Consider the following 16,794-nt stretch of genomic DNA (forward strand, 5'->3'; position numbering starts at 1 on the left):
TCAAAACTTTGTGAGATGTTCTAGAGCTGCTGTAGTGAAGGTGTACCGGGAATGGACTTCATGCACATTGAGTGCTTCCCAACGACATAAACAGTAGTGCCTCTTTGGGCCATTATTGCCAGAGGGAAACAACGACTCTGGCGAGTGGTACAGAGCAGTCAATACACCACTGTGTACCAGTCAATAATGAACCTTCCATCACTTAATACAATCCATCCCACAACATCTCACTAGTGTCATCTGAGCCAAGGCTGATTTCCACTATTAGGTAGGTGGTCATAATATTTTGGTATGACTGTGTACAGAACACATTTGCCATAGTCGTTCCCTTTCAATGTAAACTGAGTGGTACTAATATTGTGTACTGCTTGTGTCAGTAGTACCCTTATCAGACACAGAGATGATTACTAAACTATTTATTCGGTGCTGTTTCACTCTATTCCAGACAGATAAACTTACCCCACTTTCTTCCTAACTCATCCAAAAAGTGGAACATTCATATACAGCTCAATGCTGGGGGGCTGTATACCCAATTAGCCCATGTCAGGCATTAGGCATAGTGCCATTAGGTCCATGTTTATCTGCTTCAGAGAGTCCTATTCTTTCGGCAGTACTTCTCTACATGGACTATAGAAGCTGAGTGTTTGCATTTTCACATCTATGTCAGCAATGGGTGCAACTTAAAGTAGCTGAACGCATTTATGAGATGGGGTGTCCATAAACATTTGGACATATTCTGTTTATTACTGTATTCACTGGGACTTAAAAAGTAATCTCTTGACCAAACATGCAAACATGGCTGCAAATGGAATTTAGGAACCTCCCATTAGTATAATGTAGCTTAGAGGCTCTTGCATTAATTTGTTATTAGCAGCATTAGCATTTCTGCCTGACCCCTTTCTTCAACTCAGTCCGCTGCTAATCTCAAAGCACTAGGCAGCTGTCAAAGCAAACAGGACATTTTAGGTGATAAGCACACCATTTTCATTCAAAGTTCACTGTAACGTTAACAAGTTGGGTTTGGCATGCTGTAAAAGTTATAAGTGCGCATGGTTAGCCTGAGGTAAGAACTGCACAGACAGAGTGCTAATAAACAGTCCAAATTAGCCAAAGCCAAATTAGACTTTCCTAGTTCATAATCATGGTCCCTGTGATACAGCTGTTCAAGTGAGGCCCCGGGGGTCTTTCTTACAGACCAGAGACCAAAATGAGGCGTACCGCACACGCCAAAAACACCAGGCCGCCGTTTGGGCCATGCTCCAGTCTGGTAGGAGAAGCTAAGAGTGTGTGAGTCCATCCAAAGTACAAGAGGTTGTGGGGTCGCGATCCAGGCTCAGGAGGTAATTAAAAACCCACTGCTGGCTGGCTGCAGTACTCTCTCTCTCTCTCTCTCCCTCTCCCTCCCTGCAGCTGCTCACTTTTGTTTTCTCTTGCTATAATGAGGCCGACTCTCCAGGTTCTCATGATCTAATACTTGGAGCTTGCAGACGGAGTTCACTCGCTGCTGTTTTTGAAGGGTGACCACAGACATTTCCTCAAAACACTCTCATACACTCTGTCTCTTTCTCTCTGTCCTTCATTCGGACCTGATGTCCTGGCAGGAGCGAATGTGAAGCAAACTGCAAGTTTTCTTCTGAGGTTGACTGAGAAAATGTAACCTCTCAAATCTTTTTCAGCTTGGAGCTCACACATAAAGCAAGAGTTTGATGAGGAACAAGCTATCAAATGTTGTTCAGAAGTCTGGCAAAGTTGCCATTTCTGAGCAGTCATGAGTGAATTGGTTACATTCATAAATAATTTACAGTAATGCTATGTAGCCCCTGAGAGCATAGCGTAACATAGGGGGGCCAAAGTGAGGCTCTTCGTTGGAATTCAGTGCAGGGATTGGGGAATGTAGTGTGATAAATCAGGGTCCAGAGCAGCATAGGAGACGAGGCAGGCACACATCTCCAACCTATTGTCAAGTGTGAGTTATACTAGCAGCTCTGCTAGCCTGGCAGTCTTTACAGCAAATAAATCAGGCCTGAAGTGCACACACTGCTTCTAAGGCAACACTGCATCTTTAAGATGCATGAGTAGAGTTATAGCCATGTCTGTTCAGGCTGACTGATAATCCAATGTAGACCTTGTTGGTATAATCAAGTCAGGTGATCTTATAGCGCTTTCATTTATATACAGCCATAACATTAGCACCACATGTCTACAAGTTAAGGAAGGTCCCCCTTATGCCATGACAACATATCTGAGCATTGGAGGCATGGACTCCACAAGATCTCTGAAGTTGTCCTGTGGTTTCTGACACCAAGATGTTAGCAGCAGATCCCTTATCTCCGGTAATTTGTGAGGTGGGGCCTCCATAGATCACATCAATGAGCCTTGGGCACTCATGACCCTGGCACTTGTTCACTGGTTCTCCTTTCTAGGACCACTTTCAGTAGGTACTGACCACTGAATACCAAAAAAAACCCAACAAGATCTGCCTGATGTTTTGGAAATGCTCTGACCCAGTCGTCTAGCCATCATAATCAGGCCCTAGAAAAAGCTCATGATAAATGGACTGATAGAAATGATCTAAAATAAAAAAATCTAAAAAGATCTAAAAGAAGTCACAAACAGAACATTATGACTGTTACAATATTCATAGTTTTAATTAACCCTTTAAAAAAGCCTATGGTCCACCGTAAGGGTTATTACAAACTTGTATTATTAGCCTTAAAGACTTGTGTAGAAGATCTACCAATATCTTCTGGAAGCCACTTGTGTAGTAGCTTGATCCTAGGAAAAGGAAGTAACCCCCGGTCCATCACAGTGGTTAAGAGGAATGACCTTAAGCCTTGCATTCAAAAAAACATATTCCTACATTCCTGATTTTTCTTGAGAAGCGGGAGCTTGCTGACTTTAATGACTGATAATTGAATGATTATATTTGAATATTGTGCAACTATATCTAGCCTGCTATGCGGAGAAGCCTAAAGAGGAACAGTGTAAAATATGGAGACCTGACTGCAGTGTAACAGAAACACATATTAGGAATATGTCAGCATTACATACAATACCCCCCCCTCCCCCCGATTCGATTTATTGATCTATCCTTTTTATTTTACTGCTCTAAAACTGTCTAAAGTGTCTTTACAATCATCTAATTTATTATATTATCGTCTTGAAAGCCGAATAAAGATATTGTTAAAAAAAAGACTGGTGTCATATTTCTTTCTGTTAGCTTTTCTAACAAGGACAAGATGCGTGCTGAACAAGTTGCGAGCTGAAGGCCTCTCCTCTTCCCCAGTAACACAAGGTTCATTTACTTCAAAGAGACCTCAGCCGTTGTAAAAAATATGATGTATTTTCCTGTTAGGGGTCGGAGCTTTGGCAGCGAGTCTAGTCTGCATAGTTCACCGTATGATGTTGAGGGGCATGTTTTTCATATTCCACAGCAGCTCTGCGCTCTCCAACAGCTAACCTGATATTCCTAAAGAAAGAAGAACATGTGGAGGGCGCAGAGAGGACAGGGAATTCTCACTCGGTGCAGAGAGACGTGTACTCTGTGTATTAAGGGTGAACATCTCTGAACTCTCCCCACTGTGACTCAGTTCAGATTCAGTCTGGTACTTTTTTTAACAACATATTGATTAGATAAATGTGACAGGAGGAACAATCAACAGAGATCATGGACAATACAAAACAATTAAACAAAATAGCCCATGAATATTTTTTTGGCCAGAAAGTATCACATTTTTTATTGACTGTAATTAAAATCACTTATAATTGATTCAATGACAGTCCAAAGTGATTATTTATAGATATAATAGAGGCTATAATTCATTTTTTTAAAGAACATTTTTGCAATGTATATATTATATAGTGTATTTTATCATATAGTATTTGTAACATAAATGTTAATTCTGGACAAAACAGACATCTAACTAGACATGCCTCTTTTAAACAATTACTGTTTAACAGATTATTGCATTATAATGCATTGATCCATTTTGTTCGACAACTAGTGTGCCATACTATAGAGGGCTGGGAGGTGGCATTCAGAGTCCAGCCTGCCTCTGAGTGCACAGAGGGCCTTGTGTAACCTCTCTAGCCCGCCAGACGCTCGCAGTGCCCTCAGTGGCACACAAACCACGTCTCCTCCCCCTCTCTGACTGCATCACTTGCTCTCCATTCTGTAAACAGCCCACTTTTCCTGCCTGTCATACTTTCAGTATGGATAGAGTCTAGACGCTCTCCAGTAAGAACACGTGTCGGTGAGGGAAAACCGGGGCCAGGCTCAGCCTGAGCAGACGTTGCTCACTGCCGCCCAAATGGAAGGAACAAGGCCAAAAGCACAGCCAGATGTCATAAAAGTGCCTTTTGTGAGCGAGGTGGCGAGCGAATATTAGAGGGAAACAATAGCATGCTGATTTTATGTCTCAGACCGTGTGGGTGTGCCTAATCTCTTGGCTCTTGAACCGGAGTCTGAGTGGGACTCTTACGAAAAAGGACGCTTCTGACAGATCATCAGGCTGGGTGGGCTTTCAGCTTGTTATTCACAGACATTTGTCATAGAAGTCAGAAACGTAATTCAGCATTATCTAGACTTGTACTGATTCACTCTCTTATTGACGTCCCACAAAGCACCGCTAATCACAGTGACACACTGAACTTTTGCTCTGCGGTTTATCTGCCTGTAGCCCCGTTCTAGTGCTTCAGAACACGAATGTGGGTCAGGACGAGGCCATCTCCACAAGGCCAGAGGTTCAGCACATGGATTATCAGGATGTTCTGTTACTGACGTAAAATTACCCATGACATATCCCACATATTTGGCCTTCAGGTGTCTGGGAGTCCCACGTATGTAGGTTTCGTGATTCTTGACCTTGCTTTTCCATCAGCCCAGGACGTTTCTGATTAAACTTGCACTCTTATTTTTTCGTTTGCGTGCGCCCCATAAAATAAAGGTTCTTAAAGGGTTCTTGGCTTGGACATATGGTCCTAGGAAAAGTTTCAACAGGCATAAAACATTATGGAGAGAATGTTTAAAAAGGTTCTTTATACTCACACATTTCAGCATTTATTCAACGTTTTTTTAGAGAACCAAAAGTCGTTCTTCTATGGCATGATTCAAAGAAACCCTTTTTAGGACCTTTATATTCAAGTGTGGTCTCAATCTGCTTCCTCCATCAGTTCCTGCTAAATGTCCAGATTAATCCAGCTCAGATATGGACAGTGTCCAAAGCTCCCTGGAACGTAAAAGAAATAATGGAATTTACATACAAAAAATACCTCGCAAGCAAAAGTTGAGGCGGTGCTGAGAACAGAACCTATTTCTAAATACACAATGCATAATGCAGCCTTCAGGGTTGGAAACACATTCACTATATGGACAGAAGTATTGGGACACCTGCTCATCCATTGTTTCTACCATCATTAAAAAAAGGTTTACCCTGCTTTTGAGTAACAGTCTTCGATACACAGAGGGAATTATTAATTGTATCATCCTGTTGGATCGTTGACTTTGATCTGGTGAAAATTCCTGTATTGTCTAATATTGCAGAATAACAAAATATCACAATGTCAGTTTTTTTTCTAGTATCATCCAGCCCTACTTCAAAGCACACATTCCAAAGTACCCATACTTTCACTCAAGTGCAGTTTTTCTGTATGTTTCCTACACTCCATCTAATTCACCCACCAGTGCTGTCTGTCACTACTTCAAAGCAGGCCTTCTTAAGCCTCTCATGTGAAATGTCATGCTTCTCTTTAACTGCTGGCTTCATACAGGGTGTGTTATCACATTCCTTAAATGCTGCTCCTGTGTTTTCTGACCTATATGTCTATCTGCTGAGCATTGCATGATCATTTTGTTAATGTCACATATTTATAGTATTTAGAAATGAGCTGAAATGTTCCTTCTGGAGAAGCAGTTCCATCTCTAAAGAATGCATCATACAGATTCCCAGCTTAGCTCGACACTTGACTCACAAACATTTACTGATGAAATTCAGCAACTGCCAATGGCTTCCATAATAACTATGTTTGGAGTCAACTGACTTCCTGTTCCTTTTCTTAGTACGAAGAAATGCTTCAAAATTATAGAGATTAAGTTGGAAAATCTCTCTAAACTGTGTAAATTAACATAAGCAGCACTGTAGCACATTTGCCCTTGTAGAGCCTGATGGTAAGAACCTCAGTCGAAACAGAGCAGCTGACTTCTTTTTAAAGCATTAGGGTAAAACAGAAACACTGAAAAATGGATGCTTGATGAGCTCAGATAGGCCCCCCAGACTGGATAAGGTGATGAGAAGTGTGTTAGGTGGGTAGGGAGCGATAAATGAGGTGCTAAATAGGAGATGATTAGAGGAGTGTGAATTATTCATCACATTATGGGACTAAGTGTGAAATCAGCAGCTCCATCTGACAGTCCCCTTACACTCACTCCCACCTTCACACACTGAACAACACACACCACATACAGACTTATCAGGACCCTCTGCCTCCTCTAAATTCTATTGCTTTCTCTATAGCAATGAGTCACTCATCAAAATAGTCAGTAAACCCCCCCCCCTAAATAAATCCCACAACAAAGTGTTCTATACACATGCACTTTTACATGGGCTTTTACCAGTAAATACATGAAAAGACAGCAAGCCAGAGTCTGTGTCTAGATAAAGCGCCACATGTGTGAACAGAAGTCAATGAATTACCAGAAAACACAGCAGTGCCTTAGTTACAGGTATCACTGTCAAAAGTGCAGACAGTGTCAACTGAATAAAAGCCTCCTGTTTCCAGAAGACATTTTCTTCAAGTGTTTTCGTCCAGTGATAAACACACACAATAGCCCCTCTGCTGTGACCTGGAGAGGTCGTTGTTAGACTAGCGTGCCCCATCCTAGGTCTATCAGTTCACTTGATCGCTAAAATAATCGATAGTGACAGCCCTACTTAAGACAGGGACGCACTTGATGGAAAACCACTGAAGGGTTATTACTTCCATATGTGATGGAAGGTCCGTCTCCTCACTGCAGCACATTAGAGCAGCAGTGAGTTCAGGGGCATATGTGGATATGTACTGTATGACCGCGCCGGGCCTTCTGCCAACATGGGAAGGATGTCACGTAATACTGGAATGTATAGAATGCAAAAATAATGTGCCAGAAGGAAATATATGCAGGCTAACCACTCGGCCGTGATCTTGTCTTTTACATACGCAGTAGAGCTGAGAGACATTGGCGCTGGTGTTTTTGGGGCTGTAGGCACAAGATCTCAGCAAAGAGTTTCATTTTTGGTATTCATCAGTGGAGAACCAGAGGACTATTACAGCTATAGGCCTTAAACTCAAACACTTTACTTTATTTGAAACCCAGGTGTAGATGACTCCCCCTAGAACACAACGCTAGCAACTGCATGTTCTGTTACATCAGTCAACAGATGCAGCTGACTAGCACGGCACTGGTCGGGGGAAGGAAAGACCAGTCACGCTCTCTGGCTGCAGATGGCTGTGGCAACACTGGGGATTGAGTCGGCGATCTCTTGATGATAGGCCCAACACTTTGGACAGCTGCGCCTTTATGGCAGTCCTAATTTCTGCTAGTGCAACAGGAATTCCACTAGCGTGATTACGCTAACACTGATGCATTTAAAGCTTCTAGAAGCTTGCAACAGACATACGCTATATGTCTAAATGTTTGCCGGCACCCTGTCTAATGCATGTAATATACACACAGCTATACTATACTGCCAGTAGAATAGGACTGGAGTAGATAAACATGAACCTACTGGCTAGGGGGTATAAAGGCTGTGGAGCAGTGTAACTATGTTCTTTGGAAAGATGGTGCTCCATCCAATACTTTTGGGACAGGTTGGGGAGTTGTGGATGAGGTGGGGTAGTAAACATACAACATCCAGCAGGATATACTCTTTTTTAATACCCTTGATTTCAGAAGAAACAATTAATGAACAGGTGTCCCAATGCTTTTGTCCAAATAGTGTACAACATAGTTTACCCTCAGTCTCAGTGTAAAAGCCCTTCATATGTAGAAAACAATACTTAGATCCTAACATAAGAAAACAGTTCCTTGAAGGTTCCTTAAAGCACCTTAAGAGGTTCCTCCAGTTTCAAACTGAAGAACCTCCAAACGTTCCTCAAGGAACTGCCAGAATACTGCAATTTTTCTTCTAGAACTAGACTTAATCTAGTCTTTACTGTAATTTAAATGGTGTTATATTTTAGATAACAGAAAGATGAGCAGTGAGCATCTCTTATCATGTTTCTTTTGGTTTATATCAGTTATTATATTGGCCCAGGGACCCCACAGCTACATTTTGAGACCAATAGACCAGTGCACACATTCACAATCACTGGTGCATCTTCCAATTTTCTTCTGCAGTTCTACTCTCATTTCCTAATTATATTATATAAATTCAACTTTATAGGTTGGTCCTAACCAATGGGAGAGCTTGCTTGGCTGTATCTGCCTAGATCTCAAATTAGATTTTTTTGTCTGTTTCAAAATTTAACTCTTCAGTTTCCAACCAAAATGTAATGAAACATGAGTATCACTGTGATATATATACATATATAATACATTTTTACAAATACATCAACCAAAACATAATCACCGCTGACAAGTGATAACCTACGGTGGCATCTGTCAAGGAAAGGCCACAATGGACAAGCATTAAAAACAGCCACTTTGACATGGGCCAAATTGTGGCGGCTAGATGACTGGGTCAGAGCATCTCCAAAACATCAGGCAGGTCTTGTGGGGGTTTTCTGGTATGCAGTGGCCAGAAACTACTATGAGTGGTTCAAAAAAGCACAACCGTTGAACTGGTGACAGAATTGAACCATAAGTGAGGGGCACTAATGGCTCACTGATTCAAGTCATGGAGGCCCCACCTCACAACTTACAGGACTTAAAGGATCTGCTGCTAGTGTCCTGTGGTCTCTGTGCTGGTGCCAGATACCACAGGACGCCTTCAGAGGTGTTGTGGAGTCCACGTTTGGAATGGTCAGATTTGTTGTGGTGACACAAGGGGGACTTACTTAGTAATAGGTAGGTGGTATTAATGTTATGGCTGATGGCTGATGCACTTAAGAACATTGTTGGCTAAACTGCAGTTGACTTTCTCTGCAGTTTCAACAGAAGTCCTTTTACGTAACATTTTCACAATAACGCAAATGTGTGCTTCAGTGTTCTCCAGTTCACTGTAATAGTTGCACTTCAAAGCCCCGTTGCACTTCTCTCTGCAGCGATGGCGCACATGCTCACCCTGAGGAGCTCAATAAACCTCAGACATGCACTTTCATTTTCTCTCTTTGGTGCACTGAACTGTCGTCAGCTCTCGTCACAGCTCCAGTGTCGACAGCCTTGGCTTGTAACTCCGTGCCTGGGCGCTGGGCATTGCTCTTAAAAGCAGGAACTGGAGCTCAGACTCCACTTACAAAGAGCTGCTGGGGCAGACTCTGCTCCAAAGCTGATTCACCACCACCCTCACACCTGCCCAGCTGTGCCTGACAGCAAAGCCGTCTGTCCTCATATACTCCTCCAGTCTCGCAGCCCACTGATGATATTAATCAGCACTCCCAGATGTGTTAAAAAACACCACTGCATTGTGGGGCTTTGTTGTGTATATTCTACTACTGTGTGAATGCACTTATCAGCCATAACATTAAAGCCAACTGTCAAGTGTAGGTCCTCCTTGTGCCACCAAAACAGATCTGACCCATTGAGGCATGGGCTCCATAAGACCTCTGTAGGTGTCCTGTGGTACCTGGCAGCAGATTCTTTAACAAGTCCTGTAAGTTGTGAGGTGAGGCCTCTATGGATTGCGTCAGTGAGCATTGGGCCTCATGAACCATGTCCAATTGTCCTTCCTTGGACCACTTTGGACCATGGCATACTGGGAACACCTCACAAATACTGCCTGCGGTTTTGGAGATGTTGTGGCCCAGTCGTCTGGCGATCACAATGTGGTTCTTGTCAAAGTGCTTCAGATCCTTATGCTTGCCCACTTTTCCTGCTCCTTACTGATCGTTTACTTGCTGTCTATTATATAGATCTCACCACCAATAGGTGCAATTCTAATAAAGTAATGAATGTCATTCACGGCATCTGTTTTAATGTTTTGGCTGTTTGGTTATACAAGCTGCACATCTCTGCTAAAATAAAATGTTCGTTTTAAGGATATCATTGCTGCCAATATTTCAGGAGCAAGTATGTCCACAGATACCCACATGTTACTTGTTATGGCAAGATTGGGCTGTTTTGCTGTTTCATGTACAAACACAGTGTTGATCTCTGGCCTGAACTCAAATTACTGCACTGTCATATACTAGGTCAACAGATAGGGGAGCTGTCACATGGCCAAACTCTGACCTACATCTGCCTAGCACACATGACTCTACAGTAAAACACACTCTGTGTGGTTACCTCCGTACACTACACCTGCCAGTGCATTGGTTTCTTCCCATATGTTCATCCAATATTAAACATTTATACCTTCAGTCATCTAAAGCAGTTACATTATTAAAAGACTACAGTTCAGTGAAGACACATAGCAGTGTGTTCTTGTGTATAAGTGGACATTTGACTCCCTCTAGTGTTAAGTTAGTATTAGTGGCCATCTACACAAGACAGCAAGAAGTTCAACTGTTCAGCTTTACAGTTTAAAATAAAATCAAATTAATAACAAAATGTTGAACAGCAATATGAATAAAAATGTGTTGGTGCTGTATAATTAGTGGTAAACATAAATTAAAATTCCTGAGACCGTTTTTGTTTGCCACTATTGCAATGTCTTGATCACCTTGGGCTCGGACCTGTAAAGTTGCTTTCTGACAACGCCTGTTGTAAAAAGCACAAAATAAAATAAACTTGATTGAGTTCACAAGTGCCTAGAATGAAGAACAGCGCTGTAGATAAGTGAGAAAACTGTCACTGCCACACATAAACGTATTTCCAAAATGGTGAGTTCTCAGGAGAAGTATATCACTTTTTTTTACTTTAAATGGAGGTCATTATAAAAAGATTTTATTCCAAGTCATTTTGGAGCATTTCTATTGGTCCATTCATCAAACAAATGTAAACTAATTTAATGAATCAGAATCTGACAGAGTTTTAAGTTTTAAACTTGAAATAATGAGTAAAACATCAAGACATACCTCAGTATACCTTACTATATAGTTTTAAATGGAACAGATTTTTTAAACGTTCTGCAGAATTAAATGTAAACTAAGTCATTCAGGGTGGTTTGATGTAAATTGGTACACTGTAGAAGATCTTGATTCTAATTTCTATACAGTGGTAGTGGCTTTATTTGTGTACATTTGGCCCAACAACGGCCACAAGAAATGGTTTTAAATATTTTAAATATGTTTCATACCAAAAAGCAAATCATAAAACTAATGACCCTAACACTGCGACCAATTCTGACTCAGTAGGTTTCTCTAAGACAGAGCATTTCACATCACTCTGAATTGCTTTGTTTAAACCTTTACAGAATATTAATACATGTTTAATATGAAATGCAATCCTAAACTTGTGTAGAACTGAATTCATATTTCAGATTACATTTTTGTTGTTTGTGGAGAGCAACACTTTCACAAACCTGTAGCATACAAACAGGAAAATGCTTCAAAATTATTATTTGGAAATGGACCTAATTTTACATATGTGGTGAACAACATGCTGGAATGCTCCTTTAAAAGGACCAGTCAAGCTACAAGACTGTACATCTACCATCTGCATCACCTTAAAGAAATTAAAGAGACAATCTCAGGTTTTGAAATGTGTGTGATCTTAAAGGCAGTGCAACAACTATAAAGGTAAATGTAAAAATCTGATGTTAATGGATTATACATGTATCTCATCAAAGCTCCACCAAGGTAAATTTAGAGACTTTTTGCATGTGTCTCTAAATTTAGACAGACAGACAGACAAAACCCCAAGAAATATTACACTCAATTCTCTTTATTTAATCTTCTTTCTGGACACTAGGCCTATATACAAAACAGCTGTATTTACAAGGATGACCCCACAAAAGCATGAACTGGTCACATGTACAGTGATTTGAGAAGAGCATGTAGCAAAGCTTGATTCATACCCTGTTTAGAGCAGCACACATTTTGTGCTTTTTGCTTTTTTTGGCATCAAATCTGACTTTTGCACTCAAACTACAGTATGGACACTTGAGGAGTAGAAGAACCACAATTGAGCACAAAGGGACACAAAAGCGATAAGCTGGGCCGGTAAAAGCGATCTAATTAGGTTAAAAAATCCCTTTATGTTTGATATCTGTTTTTCTTTTTTTTTATTGGCATGAACAGTGAAAAATTTGAACCCTGCATTCCATCATATCACACACAGATGATTTACATAAAAAAACAAGATAGGTTTGAAGTCCTAAAATTTCCCTGTCACCTGTGCATTTGCGCCTTCTATATACGAAAACTCATCAAAAAGTTCTGACCATGTACCGGCCATGGAGACTTGTTGGAGCGTTTTCACACCTGCAATCTTTAGTCTGGTTAAATCTGATTCTGGTTCATTTTCAACCTTTGGTGCGATTCGTTTGGGCAGGTGTGAATACAGCTATCACACCTGGATGCTGACCAAAACACCCACCAGGACTCTTGAGAAGAGGTCGTCTGGGTCGGGTCCCAAACAAACTATGAAGCGGTTCTTTTGTGGCGAGAATATGATCTGACCTCAATCCGACCCAACTATCAGGTATACTCGATAAGTCTGACCTAAACGGTTCCCATGGCTAGGAGTTAATCACTACTCCACTGATCACTAATCCAGAACACAGGATCTTATTTCTGTATTTACCTGAAAACAAACCAAACCAAGGGCAAAACACTTTAAGTTTACACACTCATGAACTGATTCAGACCAGAACAAATCAATGATAGGTGTGAAACCGCCCTAAAACTAAAAACAGCGCAAAGGCAGTTCATTTAAGCCATTGTTGTTCACAAATAAACACTTTAACTCTAACATAAACTCAACATTGACATTCGTACCTACAGCTAGATTACACCTTCATTGATCATTGACATTTCTCATAGTAAGGCAACTCCAAACCACACACACTGGGCCGCTTTGTGCTGGTTATTCTTAGTGATCTACTCTGCTTTACTTCAATAAGGACACATGACTGATTTTGGCATTACGTAGGTTCAAAAGCTAGGGACGGTTTCCTTGACACTCTGATTAGGCAGAGTCCTAGAGTCCTTTGCAGTTCACAATAATTTAAATGGAAAAATCCCAATTTATAGTTTAAATCCAAGCCTACACTTACGCAGATACCAGAGGCGAAGCTTCTGAAAAAACGCCCAGACAGACATTTATATTTTACAATACCTTATCTTAAGCTGCAACAGTGAACACACTCGATTCTCATTCCTCATTCCTGACATTTATGCAGTGGTATGGAGGTCTGGTAAGGATAGTCCAAAGATAAAGATATTAGGCACACATTCAACCTCCACGTCTTCTTTAAATGACAATCTTCACAGATCTACTGGACATACGTCCCAACACAGACTGGAAAGTATCCAAGACAACAACTGCTACTCGAGTGAGCTTAATAAACGCCAATGTGTTTTTCCTTTTGTCACAAGGGTCACAAATGACCCAAACACAACCTATTTACCCAGATGGTGTACAGCTTTTTAATGGAAGTATGAACAAAGGCAATGTTTCACTATTGTTGGGGTCACTCTAGAAAAAAATAATAATTTCAAGCCAAAGAAAGAAAGTTAAGGTTTTTTTCTTTGCTGTTCAACATGGTGGCAGGCCATTTTTGACCCTAAAGACAACACAGGGATTTAAGAAACATTCCCTCACACAGAAAGAACAGGGACTCAAATAAAGGACCATACTTGACTATAGGCTGAAATTGAGAAATCAACACACTGTGCACAAGCTGTGATCCTGCTCAAAACAAACCAATTACGACTAATTTTAATTTCAAGGCAAAATACGTACTGCAACATCAAACAAACAGTTAGCCGCACTCTGTGTTAGCTGGACAAACTCAGAGGAGTAGATTTTCGTGCAATACAAACATGGCACAAATCACCTGTTTGATGGTTAAGGCAAGGCAAGTCTCTGTAGGAACTCATAGTTGGACATATCAAATATTGTCTGCGATTGTTTCATTTTTGATAATACAGGGTGTTATGTTTTCACATCCTTCATCTAAATGCTCTGTCTCTACACCAGGGCGTGTGTTAGCCTGTTACATTGTTAATGTTTTCATTAACAAATAGAACTTCATCTGCCTTGAGCTGTAAGCAACACAACCCCTTTACATGATTATCAACAGTGATTAACTCCAAATGAAGATCAAATGAAAATAACGAAAGAAACATGCCCATGCCAAATGCTTCAGTAACGCTCCTGGCAGCTTTGTCTGGTTGGTCCTTGTGGGAGCACTGAAAGAGCTCCAGCTCAACACAGCGGAAATGTTACTTCTTGGAATGCAGGGGGTTCAACATGGTTTGACTTTACGGCCCTGCACAATCCATTAACAAAGCCATTTACCAAGACACTAAACAGGTAGCAATCTTTCCTATATGGACACTAAGCCCATGCTGGATTGCTGCATGGACTACAAGCGCTTCAGTCGGCAGAACAGAGAAGATCCTACGCTGAGTGGGGACCAACAGAGAGAAGTGACAATGAAACTGAAAGTGGTGCAGTGCAAATGAGGTCTCTTCATGCAGTCTGTACCCTCTGCCTCTATCTCTTGCTACTGCACTAGACCACCTGAGAGTGCATGGTCCCACAATCATGGTCCTGTCATCCGTCACTCAGGTGGCAGGCTGGAGATATCATCTTCATCAGCAGTCATGGTGTAAACCCAAGCTCGCCTCATCTTTCTGAGGGGTGTTTTTTATGGAAATGCTGTTTTGTTGGGATAAATAAATAAACATATATAAAAAAAAATAAATCAGCACAATGGCGCAAAATGAAACGTATGCTGCAAATACAATATGTACCTTGAAATGTGATTTGGGTGACTGGACCACAATGACCCAATATACACTTATACTTACTGATGGCCACTTGTGATCCAATCACTCATGAAAACACATTATTACCAAGTGTAAATGGGGTCTTAGTAAGGCTTTATTGAAGGTAAACTGACCTGTTGATGGAAATCCACGAAGCAATCACAGAGGAGAGGCTAGCAATTCTGTACAGGACACAAAAGGTTACTACAGAGCATTCTCACATTCACACAGATACACACGGCATACCACAGCACTCCTTTATGTCTGTGACCATCAACATAAAATAATATACTGTTCCATAAACCACATACTGTACTAGATATGAAACAGCTCTTTACAACACTATGCATGCTGGGTGTGGAAAGGCATGCAAATTAAATTCTTTAAATAAAGAATAAGATAAACTGGAGATGAAGAGGTCAAGGTCTTACTGATGTAGATTTGTGGTCATGTGGTCGCTCCAGTTTAATGCGTATGTCTGTCCGGTTCTGTTCTGTTCCCTTTCCACCCTCTGGCTGAAGAGGTCTGCCTGTAGCTGGAGCATGAATGTCCACAATAATCCTTTACACTATACCCTTTATCCTATCTCACATCAGTACCAAAACCTGACTGGGTTCCACATGTCAGATTGGAACATGTCTTTAGTTTAAGAGTGTATGTGACTAAACAGTGTAGCTTCTCTCTAAACATCCGGTGTATCGGAATTCAAGCTGCTGTGTGGTTTTTAACTCACCAGGAGAGCTCCCCCTGCTGTTGGTGCTGGCACTGCTCATGTTGTCCTCCAGCCAAGAGCTGTAGGTGAATGAGTCCCGCTTGTGAGGTGTCCCCGCGGACGACAAACTTTCCTATCGAAAACACCGCACACATGAACACTCATGCTCACAAAATCAGTCATAGTTTTAGTCATTTGACAAGCATGTCTTAAATTTATATCATATGGATTACTTTAGTTGATCGAACCATTTGTCCAATTTTGAATGAACAGACTACAAATAGGGGGAAATAGGTGCTTATATGTGGACTAAGCCACAGGACAATGTAGAATTTGTGTGAAATGGGTGCTCCCAAGTTGGCTATTCTAATGACTAAAGATCTAGCATTGCATTGTAAAAAGCTGTAAACTTTACAGTAAAATACTGCCAGCTCTGGTTCTGAAAATTACACTGAAAAATTGGTTTGCAAAGTTGACACTCAGCAGTACAGAAAGTGGCACCTAGAGCACTACACTGAGACCCAAAAGCCAAACATTATTCAAAAAAACAAAAAACAAAAAAAAAAACCCACACACAAAAACATATTCCTAAGAGAAGAAGCCTGGGTGAGAATGATTACACATTGACGGTGAGTGAAGGAGCAGGGACACACCCAATATGCCAGAAGCCAATAAGAAAGGGCTTTTACTTTAAAATGTTGCACACTCAAACTCACTGTACATTATTTAATCCATCGCAGCTGCCTCAGTTCTATATACTTGTTGAGAAACATCTACATGTGAGAAACTCATTCATTTAACATTGTAATGTAGCAAAAAATCAATTGCAAAAATTACAGTGTTATATAAACATTACCGAATGTATAGCATTTAACATTGGAATGAAGTGTTTTCTCCTGAACAAATATGATAAAAAGGTGTTTTGGCTGATATTTGTATTTACGGTAGTTAACTACTGTATTCAACCTTTTACAGTTTACAGTCTTTTACTGTCATGGTTTGACAATTTTACACCTTAAAATTATGAGCATTTTTAACATTGTAACTTAAGTAATTTATAAAATGTTATG

General features: G+C 40.8%; 1 protein-coding gene across 8 annotated transcripts in view; it reads right to left on the reverse strand.

The window, feature by feature from the left end:
* Positions 1 to 11,939: 11,939 nt before the first annotated feature.
* Positions 11,940 to 16,794, reverse strand: part of rap1gapa (RAP1 GTPase activating protein a) — a 119,131-nt gene continuing 114,276 nt past the window's right edge. For all 8 annotated transcript variants that reach the window (XM_072656333.1, XM_072656336.1, XM_072656329.1 and 5 more), the window contains 4 exons: positions 15,746 to 15,857; positions 15,444 to 15,547; positions 15,147 to 15,194; positions 11,940 to 14,902 (listed from right to left, as the gene is read on the reverse strand). In XM_072656333.1, the coding sequence (XP_072512434.1) occupies positions 15,186 to 15,194; positions 15,444 to 15,547; positions 15,746 to 15,857 (225 nt within the window). In that variant the 3' untranslated portion in view covers positions 11,940 to 14,902; positions 15,147 to 15,185. The remainder of the gene's footprint in view (positions 14,903 to 15,146; positions 15,195 to 15,443; positions 15,548 to 15,745; positions 15,858 to 16,794) is intronic.

Source organism: Salminus brasiliensis, chromosome 14, assembly GCF_030463535.1.
Source record: "Salminus brasiliensis chromosome 14, fSalBra1.hap2, whole genome shotgun sequence".
NCBI classification, from domain to species: domain Eukaryota; kingdom Metazoa; phylum Chordata; class Actinopteri; order Characiformes; family Bryconidae; genus Salminus; species Salminus brasiliensis.